The sequence below is a fragment of the Ornithorhynchus anatinus genome, chromosome 5 (genome assembly GCF_004115215.2).
Source record: "Ornithorhynchus anatinus isolate Pmale09 chromosome 5, mOrnAna1.pri.v4, whole genome shotgun sequence".
Classification (NCBI taxonomy): Eukaryota; Metazoa; Chordata; class Mammalia; order Monotremata; family Ornithorhynchidae; genus Ornithorhynchus; species Ornithorhynchus anatinus.
This window is the reverse complement of record NC_041732.1, coordinates 86048523-86069788: the sequence shown is the minus strand read 5'-3', so window position 1 is coordinate 86069788 and position 21266 is coordinate 86048523. Positions and strand designations below refer to the sequence as shown.

Here is a 21266-nt window from a genome sequence, read left to right as displayed (position 1 = left end):
AGTGCCCTTCAACTCAACCAGGTCCAGAGAGGAACGCAAGTCTACCTTTGTGGAAGGAAGTAGCACCTTCATTTAAACTTAAAACAGATGGGTGGTTGACTGACGCCATCCACACGGGACTATCAGAACTAGACGTAATGACTGGATTCAGTGATTAAAATCAAGAGAAAGTTGTTCATTGGGTTAACGTTACAAGAGAGGTATGGGGCAAAAAAGTTGGATAGTGAAAATACCAAAGGAAATGTTGATAACATCATTTTCTCTCAGGCAATTACCAATTAACATGTAAGGAGTCTAAGTACCCGAAAACCAGAGACCACTGATTACCACCAAATAATGATCTTATCAGTAAAAGCGGCATTATATGGCACCTTCCCCAACCAGACAGTTCTACTAACGTTTAATTAAGAGGCATGTTGGTCGACTGCCAAACGAACCCAATTTTGGATCATTTACCTCTTGGGATGAGGTATCTGAAAGGTCTGTGGCCTCGGGAGGCAACTGTCCAAACACTGGCTTTAACTCCCTCTCCATCAGTTGCATTTACTGAGCATCCATGCGTAGCGTATTGTACCGAGCACTTGCTAAGTACAGCAGTAGACGATATGAATCCCGCCCATGAGAAATCTGCAATCTAGCAGTACGGCTCCACTAAGTAGCGATGTCTATCCTCAGTTTTCAAGCCGTCTGCCCTCCTCAGTAGCATTCTGCACACTATCTCCTGAAAGAGCAGGGGGAGATCCTGAGGCAAGTAGGGCTTCAGCTGGGGCGTCAAAAGGTGGCTCATTCAATTCCTTCGTTGAGGCTATAAGGGAGACCCGTTTTCTATCCTGTGCTGCTTTTGTTGGGTTCAAAGGTTAATGTATCCTTGGGGTTACAACCGCTAATAAGTGTGAGAGGAGCGGTGATGAATAAATCAATGGTATTCAGTGAACACTACCCCTGTGGGGAACCCTCTACTAAGTGCTTGGGAGAGACACACTCCCCGCCCATAAGGGGCTTACAGTCAAGCAGGGGACTTTAAAATAATAATAATAATAATAATGTTGGTATTCGTTAAGCGCTTATTACAGACAGGGAAAATGGGAGAGTATAAGATATGCACCCAAGTGCTGAGGCTCCGTCAGTGGGGTGAATATCAAGTGCTCATGGGTACAGATAGAGAAGCAGCGTGGCTCAATGGAAAGAGCCCGGGCTTGGGAGTCAGAGGTCATGGGTTCGAATCCCGGCTCTTCCACTTAACTTTTCTGTGCCTCAGTTATCTCATCTCTGAAATAAGGATTAACTGTGAGCCTGATGTGGGACAACCTGACTACCCTGTATCTACCCCAGCGCTTAGATCAGTGCTCTGCACATAGTAAGTGCTTAACAAATACCAACATTATTATTATTATCCAAGTGGAGAAGGGTGGATGTGAAGGGGAAATCGGGCCTAGTCAGATGTGATTTTAGTACAGCTCTGAAAGTGGTCTATGGGATGACAGGGGAGTAAGTTCCAGAACTGCAGAAGACACAGGCGATGAGACAGACGAGACTGAGGTACAGTGACAACGTCAGCGTTACAGAAGCAAAGTGCACGGTCTGGGTTGTAACAGGTGATCAGCGAGGTAAGGTCAGAGGGGGCGAGCTGACAGTGCTGGAAAGCCAAGGGTAAGAGATCTTTCTTTAATGCGGATGAGGATGGGCAGACGGAAGCTTCTGAGGATTGGGCATTTAGTACCAAATTTGGCCACCAAATGTGATTTTTTTTAATGATTGTAATAATGGTATCTAGTAAACAGTAAAAACAAATACGCTGGTGAGAATTAGACATGGTCCCCGGTCGAGGAGAAGAGGGCAGAGCTAACAGATTCAGAAGGAAAGGTAAAGAAACAAAAATAACACAAGTCAGGACTAAAGATAAATATACAAAACAAAGAGAAGTGTGACTCAATAATTGAATAGCAATATCGGGATTTTCCTGAATATTCTATTGAAATCTAGTGCTAATTATTAAAAAAAAACAAAAACCAAACAACAACAAATAAATCCCTTAAGCCTTTCATTTAAAACTGCTTGGGACAAATTTACACCAGTGATGAATGATTTTGTGTCCTGGCATACGACAAAGCCAGAACTTACCATGTCCAGTAAAATTATCAACAATGTTACAAAGTTAAAGTGCAGAAATGATATATGCCAATGGATACGATATTCAGAAGGGGTAAACAGGGATTCACGCTCAAAATAAACTTACAGTTTAATTGTTGGATATCCTCGAACTCCAAACTCTGAAGCAACACCTAACAAGAAAAAGTACTTAGAGTCAAAACCAAATTGCGCTAAATCCCTTCATGTAGCAATACTTTGGAAATAAGAAATGAAGGGGCTTAGGGTAGGATAAATGGCTTTTCTGGCACAACTAGGAAACTCACAAGACGATAATATATACTGGGTTTATATATGAGCCCTGGACAGGACTCGGCACAGGAGAACTATATGGGAGAGATATTCCACAATAATGTTCATCACCGGATTAAATGTAATGTTCTCGCTGCAGGGAAAAAACAGAAAAAAAATCAAAACTAATATGCTGAATTTTCATATAGGGGGTGGGAATAAAATGTCGATGCAGGGAAAAAAATGAAAGGAATGGGTACCAAAAGAAGTAACTGAAAAGAAGCCTGGGTTTCCGTTTCTATTGCTAGGTTCCCGTATGTCTAATACAGTGCTTTGCACACAGTAGGCAATCTAGGATGAAGATTAGCATATAGAGGGGTAGATTGAAGGGAAACAGGATATAAGCTGGCCAAAGAGGAATTAAAGAGCATCTGCTAGAGATGACAAAGGCAATAAAAAGGATTCTTCAAATATAACAAACACCAGAAAGCGGCTGGGGTTAGTTAATAATTGTAGTGTAAATGATAGACCCTGAGATGAAAAGATAGCCCCTAGGCTCAGTGTATTCTACAGTCCATCCTCGAGGTTAGTATTTGGCAGTCATCGGGGGGAGAAGAGCACCGGGGTAACCGCTGCCTTATCTCGTGCCACTGAGGGTCCCTGCTCCCCGCATGCTCTGGGAGCACTGCCAGGCCAGGCCAGGCATAAAAGCTGCTCCCACTCACAGAGTCAGACCCCTCCATCATAGCCAGGAAAAGGACCAGGGTAAAATTGCTGCCTTCCCTCCAGCCGCTGCGGGGCCCTACTCCCAGCATGCTTCAAGAGCTCCACCAAGCCAGCCCAGCCCAGCCCAGGGGATAAAAGCTGCACCCGGGGGCTCTCGGATCCTTCCATCCCCGAGCTTTTGAGACGATTTTGTACATTGATTCATGTCACGTTTTAATGCTTCATCTCTCCTGTGGTTTCTTTCTTCAGTCCTTTCTCCCCACTTCGACTCTTAGATTGTGAACACCCTTAGGGACAGAACCCGGGTTTCATTCCCACTTGTGTATTATCTCCCAGAGCGTAGTCCCATTGTTATTACTAAGTTCTGCATTACATTATGCACCTAATAAATATTACTAAATTGTGAAAACCACATGGCAGTGTTTTAGACATATATTAAACCAAACTCTTACATTAAATCACCCGGCCTGGGTGGCAATGATCCGGATATCTTGAAGAACGTGGCGGGGAAGTTGAAGAATCATGACAAGTGCATATGCAACCTATCATTACAGAGGCCCACTAGAACTGAAGCCACATGGCTAGGTGGATGGAGTGCAGGTCTGGGAGTCAGAGGACCTAAGCTTTAATCCCGGCTCTGCCACTTGTCCGTGTGACCTTCGGCAAGTCATTTAACTTCCTTGTGTCTTAATGTTGGCATTTGTTAGGCGCTTACTATGTGCAGAGCACTGTTCTAAGTGCTGGGGTAGATAATCAGGTTGTCCCACTTGAGGCTCAGTTAATCTCCATTTTACACACAGCTGACAAGTGGCAGAGCCAGGATTTGAACCCATGACCAATAACCCATGCCTTAGTAACCTCATCTGTCAAATGGGGCTGACGACTGTGACTGTCCTATATGGGACAGGGACTGTGTCCAACCTGAGTATCTTGTGTCTAACTCTAGCCTTTAGTACAGTACCTGGAACTTAGTACTCATAACACAATAATAATAATAATAATTATGGTATTTGTAAAGTGCTCAATCCATGCCAAGCACTGTTCTAAGCGCTAGGGTAAATACAACGTAATCAGGTTGTCCCACGTGGGGCTCAAAGTCTTAATCCCCATTTTAGAGATGAGGTAACTGAGGCACAAAGAAGTTAAGTGACTTGATCACAGTCACAGAGCTGATAAGTGGCGAAGCTGGGATTAGAACCTTCGACCTCTGATTCCCAAGCCTGTCATGTGCTCTTTCCACGAAGCCATGCTGCTTCTCTGATACCATTAAAAAAAAAAACCACCCAAAACCCGAAACTGAAGACCGGTGGAGAAGCTTTAATTCAATCTAAAGCATAGTTTTGGAGACAATTCTGAATCTCTCTGCTACACCTGGTAAAATGGTAGGTTTTATAAAAACTTTAGGATGAGTAAATTCTTAGAAAAACACCTCCTGATGCAGGAAGGACAGCAGCGTTTCTCCAAGAGGAAATCGATGCCACAGTCATTTGCTGGAGTTCTTTGAAAGGGTCAACGAGTCTGTGGACAGAGGTGAATCAGCGGTTCTAAGATGTTAGTTCTCTCGAGAACTGATTTAAGAATGTAGCCTTTTGAAATGATCTTGAAAAGTCAATCGATAGTATTTACTGAGAGCCAACTGTATGCAGAGCACTGAATTAACAGGCGCTTGGGAGAGTGGAATACAGCAGAGTTAAGGAAAGCCCTACCGTAAAGGATGATCTAAAGAACTACTATGATTCTCTGAATTTTAAATGAAAGCTCAAGGGCAGAGATATTTTCCTTTATCACTTATAATCCTAAAGCGCAGAGTCTTTCGGCATGATAAAACTCCAGTCGCCAAAATATTGCCAATTCTATTTCTTAGAGAGTTGGCCCAATGTAGTCACTAAAGTGGTCGGATTTAGCTCTACCCTATGGCCAGCAAAAGCCCCCACAAGACGATTGGTTTCTCTTATGCAGGAGAGCACTGGACTCCAGAGAGGGAGAGGAGAAAACAAGTCCTGGCTTCTCACTTGATTTTCAGAGAGATAATTAGAGGACACGAGTTAGTAGATCCTCGATAGGCAAGATTCAACAGCAGACGCGTGAGATACCAAGGGACTTAATCTCTGGCGACACAGAGTCCCAGGTACACAAGTGAAGAAAAATAGAAACACAAAAACACAGTTGTAGATAGATATAAATACTACCATCCAATCAAAGTACCATCTGCTACACGTTTGTACAGAAATGTGCAATTAAGAAAAATCCACCATCTCAAGAACCATAACTTTGCCCCATTTCTCCACTTGGGATCCATTTCTTGGAATCATATCACCAATGCAACCAATTGTAAGCACTTAGTACAATGCCTGGCACATAGTAAGCGCTTAATACCATAATTGTTTATGTGAGTTTGTGTCTCCTTTCCCCCACCAGCTCTCTTCAAACCATTCCTACCTTGCTCACTTGTTCTCTCGGGCTCCTTCGAAGCTAACATTCTAGCTGGATCGCACTCTCACCGCTCCCGCCTGGAATTCCTTCCCTCTGCAAGAGCGATGGGCCAGAGCTCACCGACCATCTTCCTAAAATCTCATCTCCTACTACGATCTTTCCCTGACTAATTGTCAGGGACCTAAGTTTTACTAATCCACTGGTAATCTCAGAATTTATCAATCAATCCATGGTATGTAATGTGTGCTTACGGTGTGCAGAGAACTGAACTAAGTGCTCGGGTAAGTATAATACAAAGAGGAGTTGGTAGACGTGAGACCTGTTCACAAGGAGCTTAAAGTCTCCAGGAAGAGCTTATGTACTTGTTCGTATCCATCCTGGGCACTTTATCTATGCACTATTCAATTGCAGGAGCAACTATTTTCCTTATTTTATCTGTAAAAACTTTCAATCAGGAATATAGGCTTCTCGTGGCAAGGAAATGTGTCACTTGCTAGTTTTGCATTTTCCAAACATTTAGTTCAGGGCAATAACTCCAGTGGATACCCAATAAATACTATTAGTCTTGCTAGTGTTCTTTCAATTATTTCGAAACTGACATTCCACTGACTTAATTTAAATAATAATAATAAAGTTTCCTATTTTAAAGTGCTCTGCAACAACACAAGCACATTGTTACTTTCCCCTAGACTATATGCTCCTTGTAGGCAGAGATCGTGCCTACTAACTCCACTGTGTTGTACTTTCCCCCAGTGCTCTGCAAACAGTTAAGTGCTAAATAAATATCAGTAATATGAGGTCTTTCTACTTACTAGAATAGGAAGTAGCATCCATCTTTCCAACTTTAACAGGCGATCCAATACTTCTCATCTCCAAACCAACTTCATTCCAAATGGGTTCCAATTTTTTGCAATGGCCACACCATGGTGCATAAAACTGTAAATGATAATAATAATGCTGGTATTTGTTAAGCGCTTACTATGTGTCAAGCACTGTTCTAAGCAGTGGGGTGGATACAAAGTAATAAGATTGTCCCACATGGGGCTCACAGTCTTAATCCCCATTTTACAGATGAGGAAACTGAGAAGTTAAGTGACTTGCCCTAAGTCACCCAGCTGAAATGTGGCGGAGCCAGGATTAGAACCTGCGACCTCTGACTCCCAAGCCTGTGCTTTTTCCACTAAGCCACGCTGCTTCTAGAAGAGAGCTAACATTACCAATACATGAAGATAAGCACGGTCGATGCTATTCTTGAAGATGGAACTGTTCAAATGGTTCTCTAAAAACTCCCCCAACTTCTTGATTTCAAAGGACTTCTTAGTCTTCAAAATTCCTTTCTCACATATATTATACACACTACTTAAAAGTTATCCCAAACGGCGTAAAAGGGATTTGATTCCTTATATCAAGAAAGGGTGCTCTAAACTTGAGAAAATAGGAAACCTTAAAAATAAAATATGCTCCTTTGAGATACAGATTAAATCTTAATACAGTCAGCAGTCCAGATCTCATTCAAATTTTAGTTTAAACCAGTCCTATTTAGGCAGATACCATTTTTTTTAGTTAGATGACTACCCCATATCAATGGGTCCGGGTTCTATGAATATTGATGTATTCAATAAAAACGAAAAAGAAAACTTATGGTTCATGAGAAATCATTTAGAGTACAAATACGTTTGTTTTTCCCCCTGTCAATGAGGTTGTCCAGACTTTTTGAAGAATTTTCAAAAACCAATGAGAGAGGCACAGATGCCTGTAGTGTCCACAGGGGTCCATCTATGCTATTTATTTCTGGCTTAATGCCTCTTTTATGTTCTGAAGAGGAAAAAAAAATGCCCAAAACAAAAAAGTACTATAAAGGTTACATTTGACTGACACAGTGACAAAGATCACGCAATGTACAGACCTGAAAAATAAAAGAGTACATTCCTTTACAATGAAGTTGCCTGCTGTGCAAGTGTTTTTGTCTTTTGAAGAAAATGAGGAATTAAAAAAAGAAAACTTGAAACTTCTTACTTCATTTCTCTAGACATGCTCTGATGTTCCTACAGGTTGCCAGACCACTTGCTTTGTTTTGTTCTGTTTTGTTTTGTTGTCTGTCTCCCCCGTTTAGCCTGTGAGCCTGTAGTTGGGCAAGGACTGTCTCTCTCTGTTGCTGAACCGTACACTCCAAGTGCTTAGTACAGTGCTCTGCACATAGTAAGCTCTCAATAAATACAACTGAATTAACTAAAGGCCTACAATTAAATGAAACAGAATTTTGTTTTGCTTCATTTAATTTTCACACAGCAAAGACCCGAGACCAATGGGAAGTAAGGTCCTTGGTAATGGAAAAAGTGTCTCTTCTGTATTTTGCACTTCCCAAGCCCTTAGCCCAACAGGGAGCTAAATAAATACTATTTACCATCTACTAGTAGCACCCCTATTACCAACACCATTGTAAATCTCTCCAAATCTGAGTTTCTAGCGTAAAAACTGAAATTCCTATAGCCTCATTAAAAGAGGCCACGATCAGAGGAAGGGAAGGGGGGGACACCAATAAAAAACAACCCTTCTTGCCATATCTTTCAAATCCCATCCTAGTTATCTAAGCATGAGAGAATACACTTCCAAACATTAAACAAAGCCTTTTTTTTTCTAGCCTTATTTTACTTCCTAGATAAGAATGCTGCCAAAAATAGCAGTCTCTCCAAAAGAGATGGTCCACCATCCACGCATTGAATGATCTCACAAGGCTCTAGTGCTCAGGACCCTTTGGAAGGGGAAGGGAGGACAACGGTTCGATGGAGACTTCCCTTCACTACTAGAAATGACTAGAGCAGCTTTCCTTACAGCCATGAAGTGCAGGTCTTCTATGCACAGGGAAAGCCCAGAAAACACAACGTGACAAGAGTGAGGATGAGCGCTTCCACAGGCGGGGGAGAGTGGGGGGAGAGAGAGAAGGAAGGGGTCATTAGGGAAGGAGTGAGAGACTCTGCTGAATCCCTCCTAGCTGGTCATGACCTGGTTTGGTTCACCTAAAGCTCCCCCAGGAAGAGTACACAATCGCTTCGGTGTACGACTTATGTAGGTGGGCAGGGAAGATTCAACTCAAATCCATCAGTGTTGCACTCAGTCAGCGGTTAAATGATTGGAAGAGAAGGGATTCCAATTAGAGTCGACTTTCAACGGACTGCAGCTGAATTATTATTTTCCCAGGCTAGCTAAGGCAGTTTTTGAAACTCTCACACTGGTCTTTCTCCTTATGACCTTTTTTCTTTCCCACAGTCCATAAAATCGGCAGGAGGCGATAGCCACACAGACCACTTGGGTCATTACGGTCTAAACTCAAGAGGAGGGTTTGTATTCAGAGACAGCAGAAGCTATTCTCTAAACGCCTAGAAGACATTCAGGGTTTGTATTCAGAGACAGCAGAAGCTATTCTCTAAACGCGTAGAAGACATTCGACAGATACTGCCAACATTGAGGTTGAGACTCTAGTTCCTTAGCTGAGCCACAAGTTGCTGTTTGCATGCTACTCTTCTTCTTGCTTAGCAAGAGAATCATTGAGCAATGCCTGACATTTGCAAGATCTGCCTCTAGCTTTTTAACTCTCTCACAGATAATCCGGAAAACGGGGAGTAAATTGGTTGCCCCACTGTTTACTAACGTTCCCTCCGATCCCTATTCAAATACGTATCGATGCACTACTATTGATCACGATTTAGAGCTTAAACTGTTCCTTGGATAATTTACAGGGAAACGCTGAAAAGAAAGCAAGACGACAATTAAAACCCACTATAATTCACCCCCGCATACTCACATCTACAAGCCAGATGTCATCTTTTCGACTCTCTTTAAACCTACAAAAGAAAAACATCTTTAATATACTGGGGCTGGTATTAAAATTCCTCAGAATGGTTCCATTCCGGAGATGAGAAACTTGATGGAAGTTCGATTTATGACATGAATAATGGTATTACTTATAATTAAAGATTACGACAAAGAACTATGTATTATTATTATTAGAAGGAACACTAAATTAAATATTTGATCACTAACAAAGTTATATCTCACTTTCAAAATACACTTCAAATGCTTAACAAGATTGCAGATGAGATCCAATACACAGAATGTGCCTCAAAAACAAACTGTAGAGTTTGGAGTGAAAAACTTTTTTTTTGTTTGTTGGTTTGTTTTCTATGAACTGCATATATAGAGATAAGCATATATACCAATATGGCTTGATTACATTCCTGCACAAATCCCCACGTAAGAAAGGGTCTTAATTCTTCAATGTCTGCCTTGGCTTCTCTTCAACATAAGAAAGCCTGAAGAAATGCCATTAACACTTCAAAGGTGAACCCCATATCACCCTTTTCAAGAAGAATATGAGAGCTGAAACGGGAAACTATTAGGTATCTCACTGTTATTCGAACACATGAAGTTTAGAATTTTTCCAGAGCAGACGTAAAATGACAGTACTATGTTTACAATGCAATGTTGCTTCAAACCAAAATGGAGTAAAGTGGACATGACCTCGGCAGACAAAGACAGACATGAAAACAAGTGCAAGGAGTAACACCATCTCCAGTGTCTTCAACAAAGCCAACTGTTACTGGCGGGTGACCCGATCTCAAATTACCATCAATTCCTCAATCATTCAATCGTATCTACTGAACGCTTACTATGTGCGGAGCACTGTACTAAGCACCTGGGAGAGTATGATACAACTAAATTAGCAGATACGTTTTCTGCCCATATCGAGCTTACGGCATAGATGGACTTAACAGTTAAGGAAACTGGTCTGCCCAAATCCTTAGAATGTACTAAAATCCTCAGAATACTCTTAATAGGCTGCAAACAACATCCTGAATGTCTGAGATCATCCTGCTCCCAGGAAGTGCTGCACAGTGCCAATTTTTCTCTGGAGACACACCCACCCACACAAGCAGGCAAGCAAATGACACTTCCAAGTCAACAGACTGTAAGCATCTTTCAAAGCTCTTGAATCCCAAAGACAGAGTTGAATAAACTGACAGATGCCCGGAACACATCTACCAACTCTGCTGAACTGAACTTTCCCAAGTACTTAGTCAAGCGTTCTGCACACCGGAAGTGCTCAATAAATATCATTGACTGAATGATCGCTATGAACGGCAAAGACATAACTATTATAAGTAATAATAATAATTGCACAGAAAGGACTGCCTTTTGTGGGTAAACACTGTGGAATGTCATCCCATAGAGAGATTTTTTTTAGCCACAGTGGTTAGGATCTCACCTTCACGGCTTCATTGTAATTCGTATTCAAAGATGTCACTGTCATCAGTTGAATCTTCTTCCAAAATAATAAAAAAGCACTTTCTCTTGTCCTACCCATACACAGGCCCATAGAGAAACCACACTTCATACTATGAGGGTGAGCCACTTGAGGATTGCTCCTGACTGAGTTGTTTTAAAGAGAGAACCTTCCTGGGCTGAAGAACTGGCTGCCTGGAGCAGAATTTAGCACTTGGACTGGCACTAGCTCTACTAAGGTCAGATTTTGCCTTTTGTATCTAAAGTTTTCAATGGTATACATAGACTGTTGGGTAGGAAGAGTTTCATCATTTGCTTGAAAGGTGTGGAACAAGCTGCAATTCAAATGAAGCTCACAATGAAAATATTCAACCTTTCATTAATGCCCAAGTCAACACAATCTCTCTCTTTCTCTTCTCTTTTTTCTCTCTCACCCTCTCCCTCCTCCTCCCATAACGATTCTTTTTAGGCTAAGAGCTATAGAGTCACTGTCACTTAGAAAGGTATACTCTGTTTCTAGGAAACCAAAGCACAACAAATAATGTGACTATATTTACGTGCTACCAAAGCCTCTTTGGAAATTTTAGACAGTAAGCATTTTTAATGATGGCCAAAACAATATGGTTCTGCTTCGGCATCTCTTTCTCCCATCTCCAATATAAACCTATAACTTTTCCTCCAAATAATACCAATCTGCAACTGCCTTGAAGTACTGCAGTCTCCCCCTCTAGCCTGTGAGCTCGCTGTGGGCAGGAATGTGTCTGACTGTTGTTATATTGTACTCTGCCAAGCGCTCAGTACAGTGCTTGGCACACAGTAAGCGTTCAGTACATACGATTGAATGCTGTGCAAAAAAGATGCTGTGTCAGACCGTGGAGAGAGTGCCCAAAGCAGGTGGGATGGCAGAAACTCGACAGGACAGACGGACAGGGGCCTTGTGGTACCCAGACGGTTCCCAGAGGACATCACACAGGAAGAAAGAGCTGAGCCGGCCGACGCCGCCGTAGACGGAATGTTTCCCTGCTGCGGAAACATTCCCCAGTCCCGAATCCCAACTGGTCAAGAGGCAGAGGATTCCCCAGGTCACTACCTACCTCTGCCCCACAGATCTATTTTTCTACTGTACTCTCCCCAGCACTTAGTACAATGCTCTGCACACAGTAAGAGCTCAAAATATACAACTGGCTGGCTGACCTGACGCCTTTGCTGAGAGAGAGCATAAGAACCACCAACAGATTATCTAAAAGCTTGTTCTCCAAATGGATCAATGGGAAGAATGTGAGGGAGCCTCACATAATTTTTCTTTTAATTACTGTCATCAAGGTAAAGACACATTAACAGGGGCGATCTGATTGAAATAAAGATCTGCTCCATGCGCTCTGGGAGGAAAAACCTTTTCCACCACAATCACGCTAAGGAGAAAGGCAGAGGATGAGCTTTAAAATTAGAAATACGCAAGGCAGGGTCACCTCTTGTGCTTTTCGATCGATCAGTTGTATTTATTGAGCGCTTACTGTGTGCACAGCATTATACTAAGCACTTGGGAGAGTACAATATTTCGGAGTCGGTAGAAATATTCCTTGCCGACGAGAACCTTAGAGTCTAGAGGGGGAGACGGATATCAATATAAATAAAGGATACGTATATGGGTGCTGTGCAGCTGGAGGGGCAGATAAAGGGGGAAAATTCAAGTGCAAGGGTGACGCGGACGGAAGTGGGAAAAGAGGAAATGAGGGATTAGTCAGGGAAGGCCTCTTGGAGGAGACGTGCTCTGTGGGTGAGGACAGTGACGGTCTGTCGGCTATGTGGAGGGAGAGCGTTCTTTCCCTTTCTGCCCTGAGCTCACTTGCCACCTGGGAATGAAGCAGCGCAAGGCCTCGCTGGTGAACGGGTCCTGGTTTCCCAAAGAGTTAAAAGAGATTTTCACATCAACGGTGGTGAAACTAGGGTGGGACAGGATAGTAGGTTGCACCACTGCCAGGCAAGGGGCAGGAAGGAAGCAAGGAAGGAAGGGTTGTAACCAGGGCAGCAAGAGGAGCTGGGGGAAACACAAGAAAGACAGAGATGGGGGAGAAGGGTCCAGATAGGGGAGAACCCAAGACAGCCAGCACAGAGGAGAGGAGAAGACTCCTAAAGGGAGAAATCAGGCCCCAAATGGTAACCTGGAAGAGAAGCAGCATGTTTAGTGGAAAGAGCAAGGGCTTGGGAGTCAGATGATATGGGTTCTAATCCCGCCTCTGCCACTAGTCCACTGTGTGACCTTGGGCAAATCACTTCACTCTTCTGTGACTCAGTTACCTCATCTGTAAAACGGAGATTAAGACCGTGAGCCCCATGTGGGACAATCTGTTTACCTTGGATCTACCCCAGTGCTTAGGACAGTGCTTGGCACATCGAAAGCGCTTAACAAATACCATAATGAATTACCTAAGAGACGGAGAAATAAGAGTGAAGAAATAATGTACACAATGAAAGTTCCCGCTTCGGTTCTGAGACTCTAGGACCAAAAAGGTGTGCAGAGAAAAAGATCAGAAATGCTACTGCCGGTCGTGGTGTTATTCACTCAATTCAATTGTATTTATTAAGTAAGTGCAGAGCACTGTACTAAGCGCCTGAGCAACGTACTAAATGTTAGTGCTAATGCGGGTTCCTGCCATGCCACTGTCACTCTCTCCAGCCTCCCAGGCACGGTGCCGGCTGGGGCCCACAGGGCAAACATCAAGTGGGTCGGTAGGGGCCCAGCACACTGCAAATGATATATAATAATAATAACAGTGGCATTTGCTAAGTGCATACTATGTGCCGAGCAGTGTGCTAAGCGCTGGGGTAGGTCCACAATAATGAGGTCGGATGGAGTTCCTGCCCCACACAGAACTTACAGTCCAAGTAGGAGCGGATATAGGTATTGAATTTCCATTTCCCAAAGGAGGAAACTGAGGCACCAAGAAGTTAAGTATCTTGCCCAAGGTCACACAGCAAGCAAGTGGTTGGAGGCAGGATTAGAACAGCCGGGGGAAGTTTTACAATTGTTTGTTTTTTCGGGTTTTTTGCTTTTTTTTTTTTTTTTTAGAGAGAACCGGTTTAGAGCCCAAGTGAGCACAGCCTGTAGTGTGGAAGAGGTAGCAGAGCCCAGTGAGCAGGAAAGCAGCTGCGGGCTTGGCCAGGTATTATTCAGCCTCTGTGCTGGGCTTCCAAGCCCTGTGCCCTCTGTGAGACTTGTCAGAAGCCTTCACCCCGACGGCTCAGCCACCCCTGATGGCACAGCTCCAAAGGGAAATTAATCCCAGGTCTCCAGATTCCCAAAGCCCACTCTTCCTACCGAGCCAAGAGCAGGGTTCCCGGGCAAAACACAAAAGAAATCCCCTAGAACTGCGTGCTGGGGTTGGAGGAGGAACGCAAAGTGCGGCTGACTGACAGGAGGAGCGGGGACGGGGAAAGGTACCAGGAGGCGCCCTGGATGGACGGACATGGAAAGCTTTCATTGCCGGAAAACAGGGCTAACCAGCTCTGGGGGCTGCCGTGAGCAAACCCAGGGAACTTGCTCTCCCAAACACTTAGTACGGTGCTCTGCAAACAGTAAGCATTCAAAAAATATGATTGACTGACCGAGGAGGAGTGACAGAGAAAACTAGTCGGAAAATGGAGACGGAGGACGGGAGCAGGGAAAGAGGAGTCGAGGGTGGGGAGACAAAAGAGACCGCCACACAGAGCGTGGAGGAGCAACGTAGGATTGGGAAACACTGTGAAATGGAGCCGGGGAGAGGGAGAGAGAAAACAAGGGATGAGAAACCAAAGAGGTTTGTGCTATAGGTCAAGTACTGTTCTCCGTGCTGGGGGAGAAACCAGTTAACCAGGTTCAAAACAGACCCTGTCCCAGATGAGGCTCAAAGTTTAAGTAGAAGAGAAAATGGACACTGAAACCCCATTTTACAGTTGAGGTTACTGAGGCACGGAGAAGTTCAGTGACTTGCCAGGGTCACACAACAGGCAAATGACAGAGCTGGGAATCGGAACCCTGGTCCTCTGACTCCCAGGCCTGTGGTTTTTCCACTAGGCCATGCTGTTTCCCACCTATAAATGCCCTGCCTGGAAACTCAGACCTGAACTTTCCCTTCCATTTGGAAGGCTGGGGAAAATGCTGAGCCAAACTGAGGTTACAGGCTCCCCAAACACCTTGCCTTTACTTCTTTCCTATTTCAAAATCTTGTCATCCGTTTGCAAACATCCTCGGGTTGGAACCGTTTTACCAGCAAGCTACATCTGGCGCCCTCGCTGCCTTGCTGTGAAATTGAGAAAGGCCACAGCCCTATTCCCTAATGCTTCGGCTACTAAGAAAACAAAATCCTTGACAACCTTCTCCTGGAAAAGTCACTTACCTGCATTTCCCCAAACAGGCCTAAACAGAAAGACAATTAAGAAGTGACAATACTTTTGTTCTAACAAGCAGTAAACACTCAGAAAGCAAGGTAGACGAGGAAAGCTACCACGGGGATGTTTACAAACACATATATACTCACGAGTCATCTAAATCTTCTATAACACCTGCCTCCAAAGTCACGCCAAGCACCGAGGCTGGAAGATAAAAGAAAAAAAACACCACAGCAGCAGTGTGAGTTCGCTTGTCCTCGGGGAAATAGGCTGCTAAATCAGAACTCCTAATTTGTGGAGTCCCAGGACCAACAAAGTCCTATGTGACCTTGGCTAAGTCGCTTCACTTCAGTTTCATCTGTAAAATAGGCAGAAGGTAGATTGTGAACCCTATGTAGAATAACCCTTGAACCTACGCCAGTGCTGAATACAGAGGAAGCATTTAATAAAGACCACCGTAACTACCAATCGATAGCCACTGCCTGAGGCAGTAGTCAAGTCAGGTCAGGGCAGATATCTGCGCCAATGGGGTGGGATGAGTCTATCCTGGGTATGTAGTGGAGGAAGAAATCGACATAATTTGGTGACAGACTGAATGTGGGGACTGCTAAAGTTGCCGGTTTGAGATACGGGGCGGATGGAGGGCCGTCGGCTGAAACAAGAAAGTTAGGTGGAGGAGAGGACTTGCAAGGAAAGATGAGTGAACTTGAGGTAACAACAGTCAATCACTGATTTTTGTCACTCTTATATTGCTTGTTAATGGTGTTTATTAAGCATTTACTAGGTACCAAGCACTGACGCTCACCAGTCTAAGTACGAGGAAGTAGGATTTTCTCTCCATTCTACAGAGGAGGAAACGGAGGTTCAGAGAAGTGAAGTGACTTGCCAAGGTCACAGCAGCAAGTGTGGAGCCAGAATTACAACTCATATCCTCTGACTCCAAGGCCCAGGCTCTTTCCACTGGGCCATGCTGCTTCCCTTCACAACAGCTCCCAAATCTGTTCCTTCCTTTCCATCCATATCGCTACCATATCCTGTCTCAACTACTCTGTCAGCACCCTCACTGAACTTCCTGCTTCTCCCAAGAGATTAGCAAAGTGATCTGCAAAGAGTAAGCACTCTATAAATACCATCGATTGACCGGCTGATTGTAGCCTCTTCACTCAAGTCCATACTTTGCTCTGCAGCCCATATCTACTCTCTACAGAATTATTCCGCACACATCTCCCCTCTCCTCAAAAACCTCCATTGGCTGCCCACTCATTTCCTCGTCAAGCAAAAACTCCCCATCATTGGTTTTAAGGCAATCGATCAGGACTCTTCCCTTCCACTTAACCTCGTTCCTCTCCCACTACAACCCAGTCTACACATTTTGCTCCTCTAACACCAATCCCGTTCTCATTGAGCCTCAATCTTATCTCTCTCACAGTCCCTCTTGGCTTACACCCTCCCACTTGCCTCAAGCTCCCTTTTTTTCAAAATGTCATTTAAGTGCTTGCTACACATCAAGCACTGTTCTAAGCGCTGGGGTAGAAAACAGTTAATCAGTTTGGACACAGCTCCCATCCCACATGGGGCTCATAGCCTCGGCAGGAAGGAGAATAGGTACCGAACAGGCATTTTACAGTTGAGGAAACTGCGGCACAAATAAAGTTAAGTGACTCGCTCAAGGTCAGACGGCAAGCAATTGGCATAGCCAAAATTAGAAGCCAGTTCCTGATTCCCCGGCCCATACTCTTTCCACTGGGCCATGCTGCTTCTTGGCAATTTCTGCACAACACTTTTGCAGATCTCCTTATACCCCGTCTGCTTGATTAAAGGGTAAGCCCCTAGAAGGTAGGGAATCGCATCTACTTTACTGTATTCTCCCAAGCCCTTAGCATCGTACTCTGAAAAAGGTAAGCCTCAAGTACCACTGCCTGACTGAACGAGGCACGAGGAAATGCTGATGGTAGGAGAGGTCAGAGCTAGAAAAGTAAATCTGGCAATTGTTTGCCTACAGGCAGAAATTGAGGTCAGAGGAGAGGATAAGCACCCCAAGGGAGTGAGTATACAAATTCAAAGGGGAAGGGAACCTGGAGGGGAGTCTTTGGGGACACCCACAGTCCGGGATTAGGAAGCAGAGGAAGAGTCAGCGAAACAAACAAGGGAAGGACGAAGTTGAGAGTCATGAGGAGAACCAGAAGGGAACCATAGGAGAAATAAACAAAGCTGGGTAGTGATTCCAAAGAAGGAAGTGGTCCACAGTGACAAAAGCAACTGAAAGGTTCGGGGCACAGAAGAGTCCCCGTGATTTGCCGAGAAGTCATCAGAGATCTTGGGGAGGGCAGACTCGATAAAGAATCAACTGGTTCTTGAGGGTCAAGAAGGGAATTGGAGGAGAGGAGGCAGAATCAACAGATGCACACAACTCATTTGAGGACTTTAGACAAAAATGGGAGGGATAGAAGGAGATGGCTGGGTGGTGCGGTGGAGCCCAGTGGAGATGGGAAGTATCAACATATTAGAAAGTGGAAGGTAAGTCGCCAGCAGAGAGTGAGAGGTTGAAAACGACAAAGAAGAGCGAGCACATCTTAGCGCATACTATGTACACCGCGTTACCCCAAAGACTTGGAAGCGTATAACAGAAATTAGTACACCAGATCCCAGCCTTCCAGGGCCTCACCATCTAGCAGAGAAGCTAGGCACGGAAACTACAAATGAACGGAAATAAGAATAGGAATATATAAAATAGGTGTGGAAGTGCAATGAGGGATCGAGAGTAATTAAGGGGTTCGGATTCCCTGGGACGAAGCGGCAGCTGAGGGGACACAGGGTAGATTAGCGATTAACTGGGGAAAAAGGTCTTGGAAATCTAATTTCCAAGTACTCTTCCTCTCTCCTCCATCCTTTCGCTCAATCATACTGCCGGAGTTCTTACTGTGCACAGTTAGCACTGTGCTAACCGCTGGGAAAGTACAACTCAGCCACACATACAGAGAATCCCTGCCCGCAACGGGCATCCTTTCCTGCCAACCTACCATCGAGCTCTCTTTAATGGGTGTCTACTGTGGGCAGAGCTCTGTATTAAGCACCTAAGAGTACAATCGAGGTAGTAGTCAAGACTACTACTACCCTCAAGTAGTTTAAAACCTACTTTAAGTACTGTACAATCTCTGCCACTTGCCTGCCGTGTGACCTTGGGCAAATCACAACTTGTCTGTGCCCCAGTTTCCTTGCCTGGGAAACGGAGACCAAATCCCTCGGAGGAAACTCACCGTGGGCAGGAAACAAGGCCTACCCACTCTGTTCAATCGGACGCTCCCAAGTGCTTGCTTGGTACAGTGCCCTACACACAGAGACCGCTCAATAAGTAAACCCGCTGATCGAGACGCTCATCGAGAGTGGAATCTGTGGCCGATCTGATTTATCTTCCACCCACCCGGGCACCTGGCACAGTGGTGACGTTTAACCCCACGTGGGACTGTGTCCGACCCGATTTGCTTACATCAACTCCAGCGCTTACTACGGTGCCCGACTCATAGTAAACCCTTACTCAATAGCAGAATTATCATTACTGTTATTTAACCAATACCCTGACGACTGTTCTGAGCATCTAAGGCGGTTTGAGCAGGGGTGGCCCGTCCCCAGGGAGGTCGCCATCGAGGCCTCGGGTCAGATGCGGGGTCTCCCCGATGACGGGGGGCAGGAGGACACCCTGCGAGCAGGAGAGGACAAGAGTGCAAAAGAGAGAGAGAGAGAGCAGGGCTGCAGGAGAGCACAGGGCTGCAAGGCAGCGGGAGAACAGGGGAGCAGGAGAGCGGAGGGGCAGGGGTACAGGAGAGCACAGGGCTGCAGGGCAGCAGAGCTACAGGAGAGCAAGGTTACTGGAGACCTCAGGGCTGCAGGAGAGTATAGGGGTGCAGGAGAGCACAGGACTGCAGGGCAGCGGGAGAACAGGGGAGTAGGGGAGTAGGAGAGCAGGGGAGCATGGCAGCAGGGGTGCAGGAGAGCACAGGGCTGCAAGAGGGTAGTAGGGCATAGGACTGCAGGAGACCAGGGGTGCAGGACAGCAGGGCTGCAGGAGAATACAGGGCTGAAAGAGAGCAGGAGAACAGGGCTCCAGGAGAGCACAGGGCTGCAGGAGAACATAAGGCTGCAAGAGGGCAGGGCTGCAGGGGAGCAGGGGTGCAGGAGAGCAGGGCTACAGGAGAGCACAGGGCTGCAAGAGAGCAGGCGAGCAGGGCTGCAGGAGAGCACAGGGCTGCAGGAGAACATTGAGTTGCAAGAGGGCAGGAGAGGAGGGCTGCAGGAGAGCACAGAGTTGCAAGGGAGCAGGAGAGCAGGGGTGCAGGAGAGCACAGGGGTGCAAGAGAGAGCAGGGGTGCAAGAGAGTACAGGCCTGCAAGAGAGCACAGGACTGCAAGAGAGCGCAGGCCTGCAAGAGAGCCCAGGCCTGCAAGAGAGAGCAGGGCTGCAGGAGAACAAGGGTGCAAGAGAGAGCAGGGATGCAAGAGAGCACAGGGCTGCGGGCTGCAGGCATAGGAGAGCAGGGGGCCGCAGAGGTGCCGGAGAGCAGAGGGCTGCGGGAGAGCAAGGGTGCACGCGGTGGGGTGGGGCCGGACGGACCCAGGGACTGACCGGCGGCGCCGAGGAGGAGGAGGAGGAGGAGGCGGAGGAGAAGGAGAAGGAGAAGGCGCGGTGCGTGCGTCCGGGGCTCGGCCATGGCGGGCGGGCGGGCGGGCGGGCGGGCCGGCGGCCCAGGCGGCAGGACCGGCCCCGGCAGCCAGGGAAGCGTCGCCCGCACGCTCTTGCGCATGCGCTCAGGACGCCCGCGCAGGCGCACACGCCCCGAAACCCCCCTCCCCCCCCCCCCCGGCGCGGCCCGGCCCCACCTCCATTCATTCATTCATTCATCCATTCACTCATTCACTCCTCACTCATTCACTCATTCACTCACTCACTCGCTCACTCACTCATTCGCTCACTCACTCATTCATTCATTCATTCACTCATTCATTCACTCACTCATTCACTCACTCACTCATTCATTCATTCACTCATTCACTCATTCACTCACTCATTCACTCACTCACTCACACACTCATTCATTCACTCATTCGCTCACTCACTCATTCATTCATTCATTCACTCACTCATTCATTCATTCCCTCATTCATTCATTCCCTCATTCACTCACTCATTCATTCATTCCCTCATTCATTCATTCACTCATTCACTCATTCATTCATTCCCTCATTCATTCATTCACTCATTCATTCATTCTTTCACTCACTCACTCATTCACTCATTCATTCATTCCCTCATTCATTCATTCACTCATTCATTCATTCTTTCACTCACTCACTCATTCACTCACTCACTCATTCATTCACTCACTCATTCATTCATTCACTCATTCACTCCTCACTCACTCACTCATTCACTCATTCATTCACTCATTCGCTCACTCATTCATTAATTCACTCACTCACTCATTCACTCACTCATTCATTCATTCACTCATTCATTCACTCATTCACTCATTCATTCATTCACTCACTCATTCATTCATTCACTCATTCACTCACTCATTCATTCACTCACTCACTCACTCACTCACTCACTCACTCACTCACTCACTAGTATTTAATAATGTTGGTATTTGTTAAGCGCCTACTAGGTGCCGAGCACTGTTCTAAGCGCTGGGGGAGATACAGGGGAATCAGGTTGTCCCACACGGAGCTCACACACTTTTAATCCCCATTTTCCAGTTGAGGTCGCTGAGGCCCAGAGAAGTGAAGTGACTTGCCCAAGGTCACACAGCTGACAAGTGGCGGAGCCGGGAGTCGAACTCGTGACCTCTGACTCCCAAGCCCAGGTGCTTTCCACTGAGCTATGCTGCGTCTCCATTTATTATTTATTCAGCGCTTACTATGTGCAGAGCACTGTACTAAGCGCTTGGAATGGACAGATCGGTAACAGATAGAGACAGTCCCTGCCCTTTGAGGGGCTTACAGTCTAATCCGGGGAGACGGACAGACAAGAACAATAGCAATAAATAGAATCGAGGGGAAGAACATCTCATTAAAACTAGAGCA

General features: G+C 45.7%; 1 protein-coding gene across 1 annotated transcript in view; it reads right to left on the bottom strand.

Moving 5' to 3' along the window:
• Positions 1-19989, bottom strand: part of TMX3 (thioredoxin related transmembrane protein 3) — a 72744-nt gene extending 52755 nt beyond the window's left edge. The window contains exons 1-5 of the mRNA XM_029065176.2: positions 19807-19989; positions 15336-15390; positions 9341-9380; positions 6351-6474; positions 2237-2282 (exon numbers count right to left, since the gene is read on the bottom strand). Coding sequence (XP_028921009.1) covers positions 2237-2282; positions 6351-6474; positions 9341-9380; positions 15336-15390; positions 19807-19984 — 443 coding nt within the window. The 5' untranslated portion in view covers positions 19985-19989. The remainder of the gene's footprint in view (positions 1-2236; positions 2283-6350; positions 6475-9340; positions 9381-15335; positions 15391-19806) is intronic.
• Between the last annotated feature and the right edge of the window lie 1277 nt (positions 19990-21266).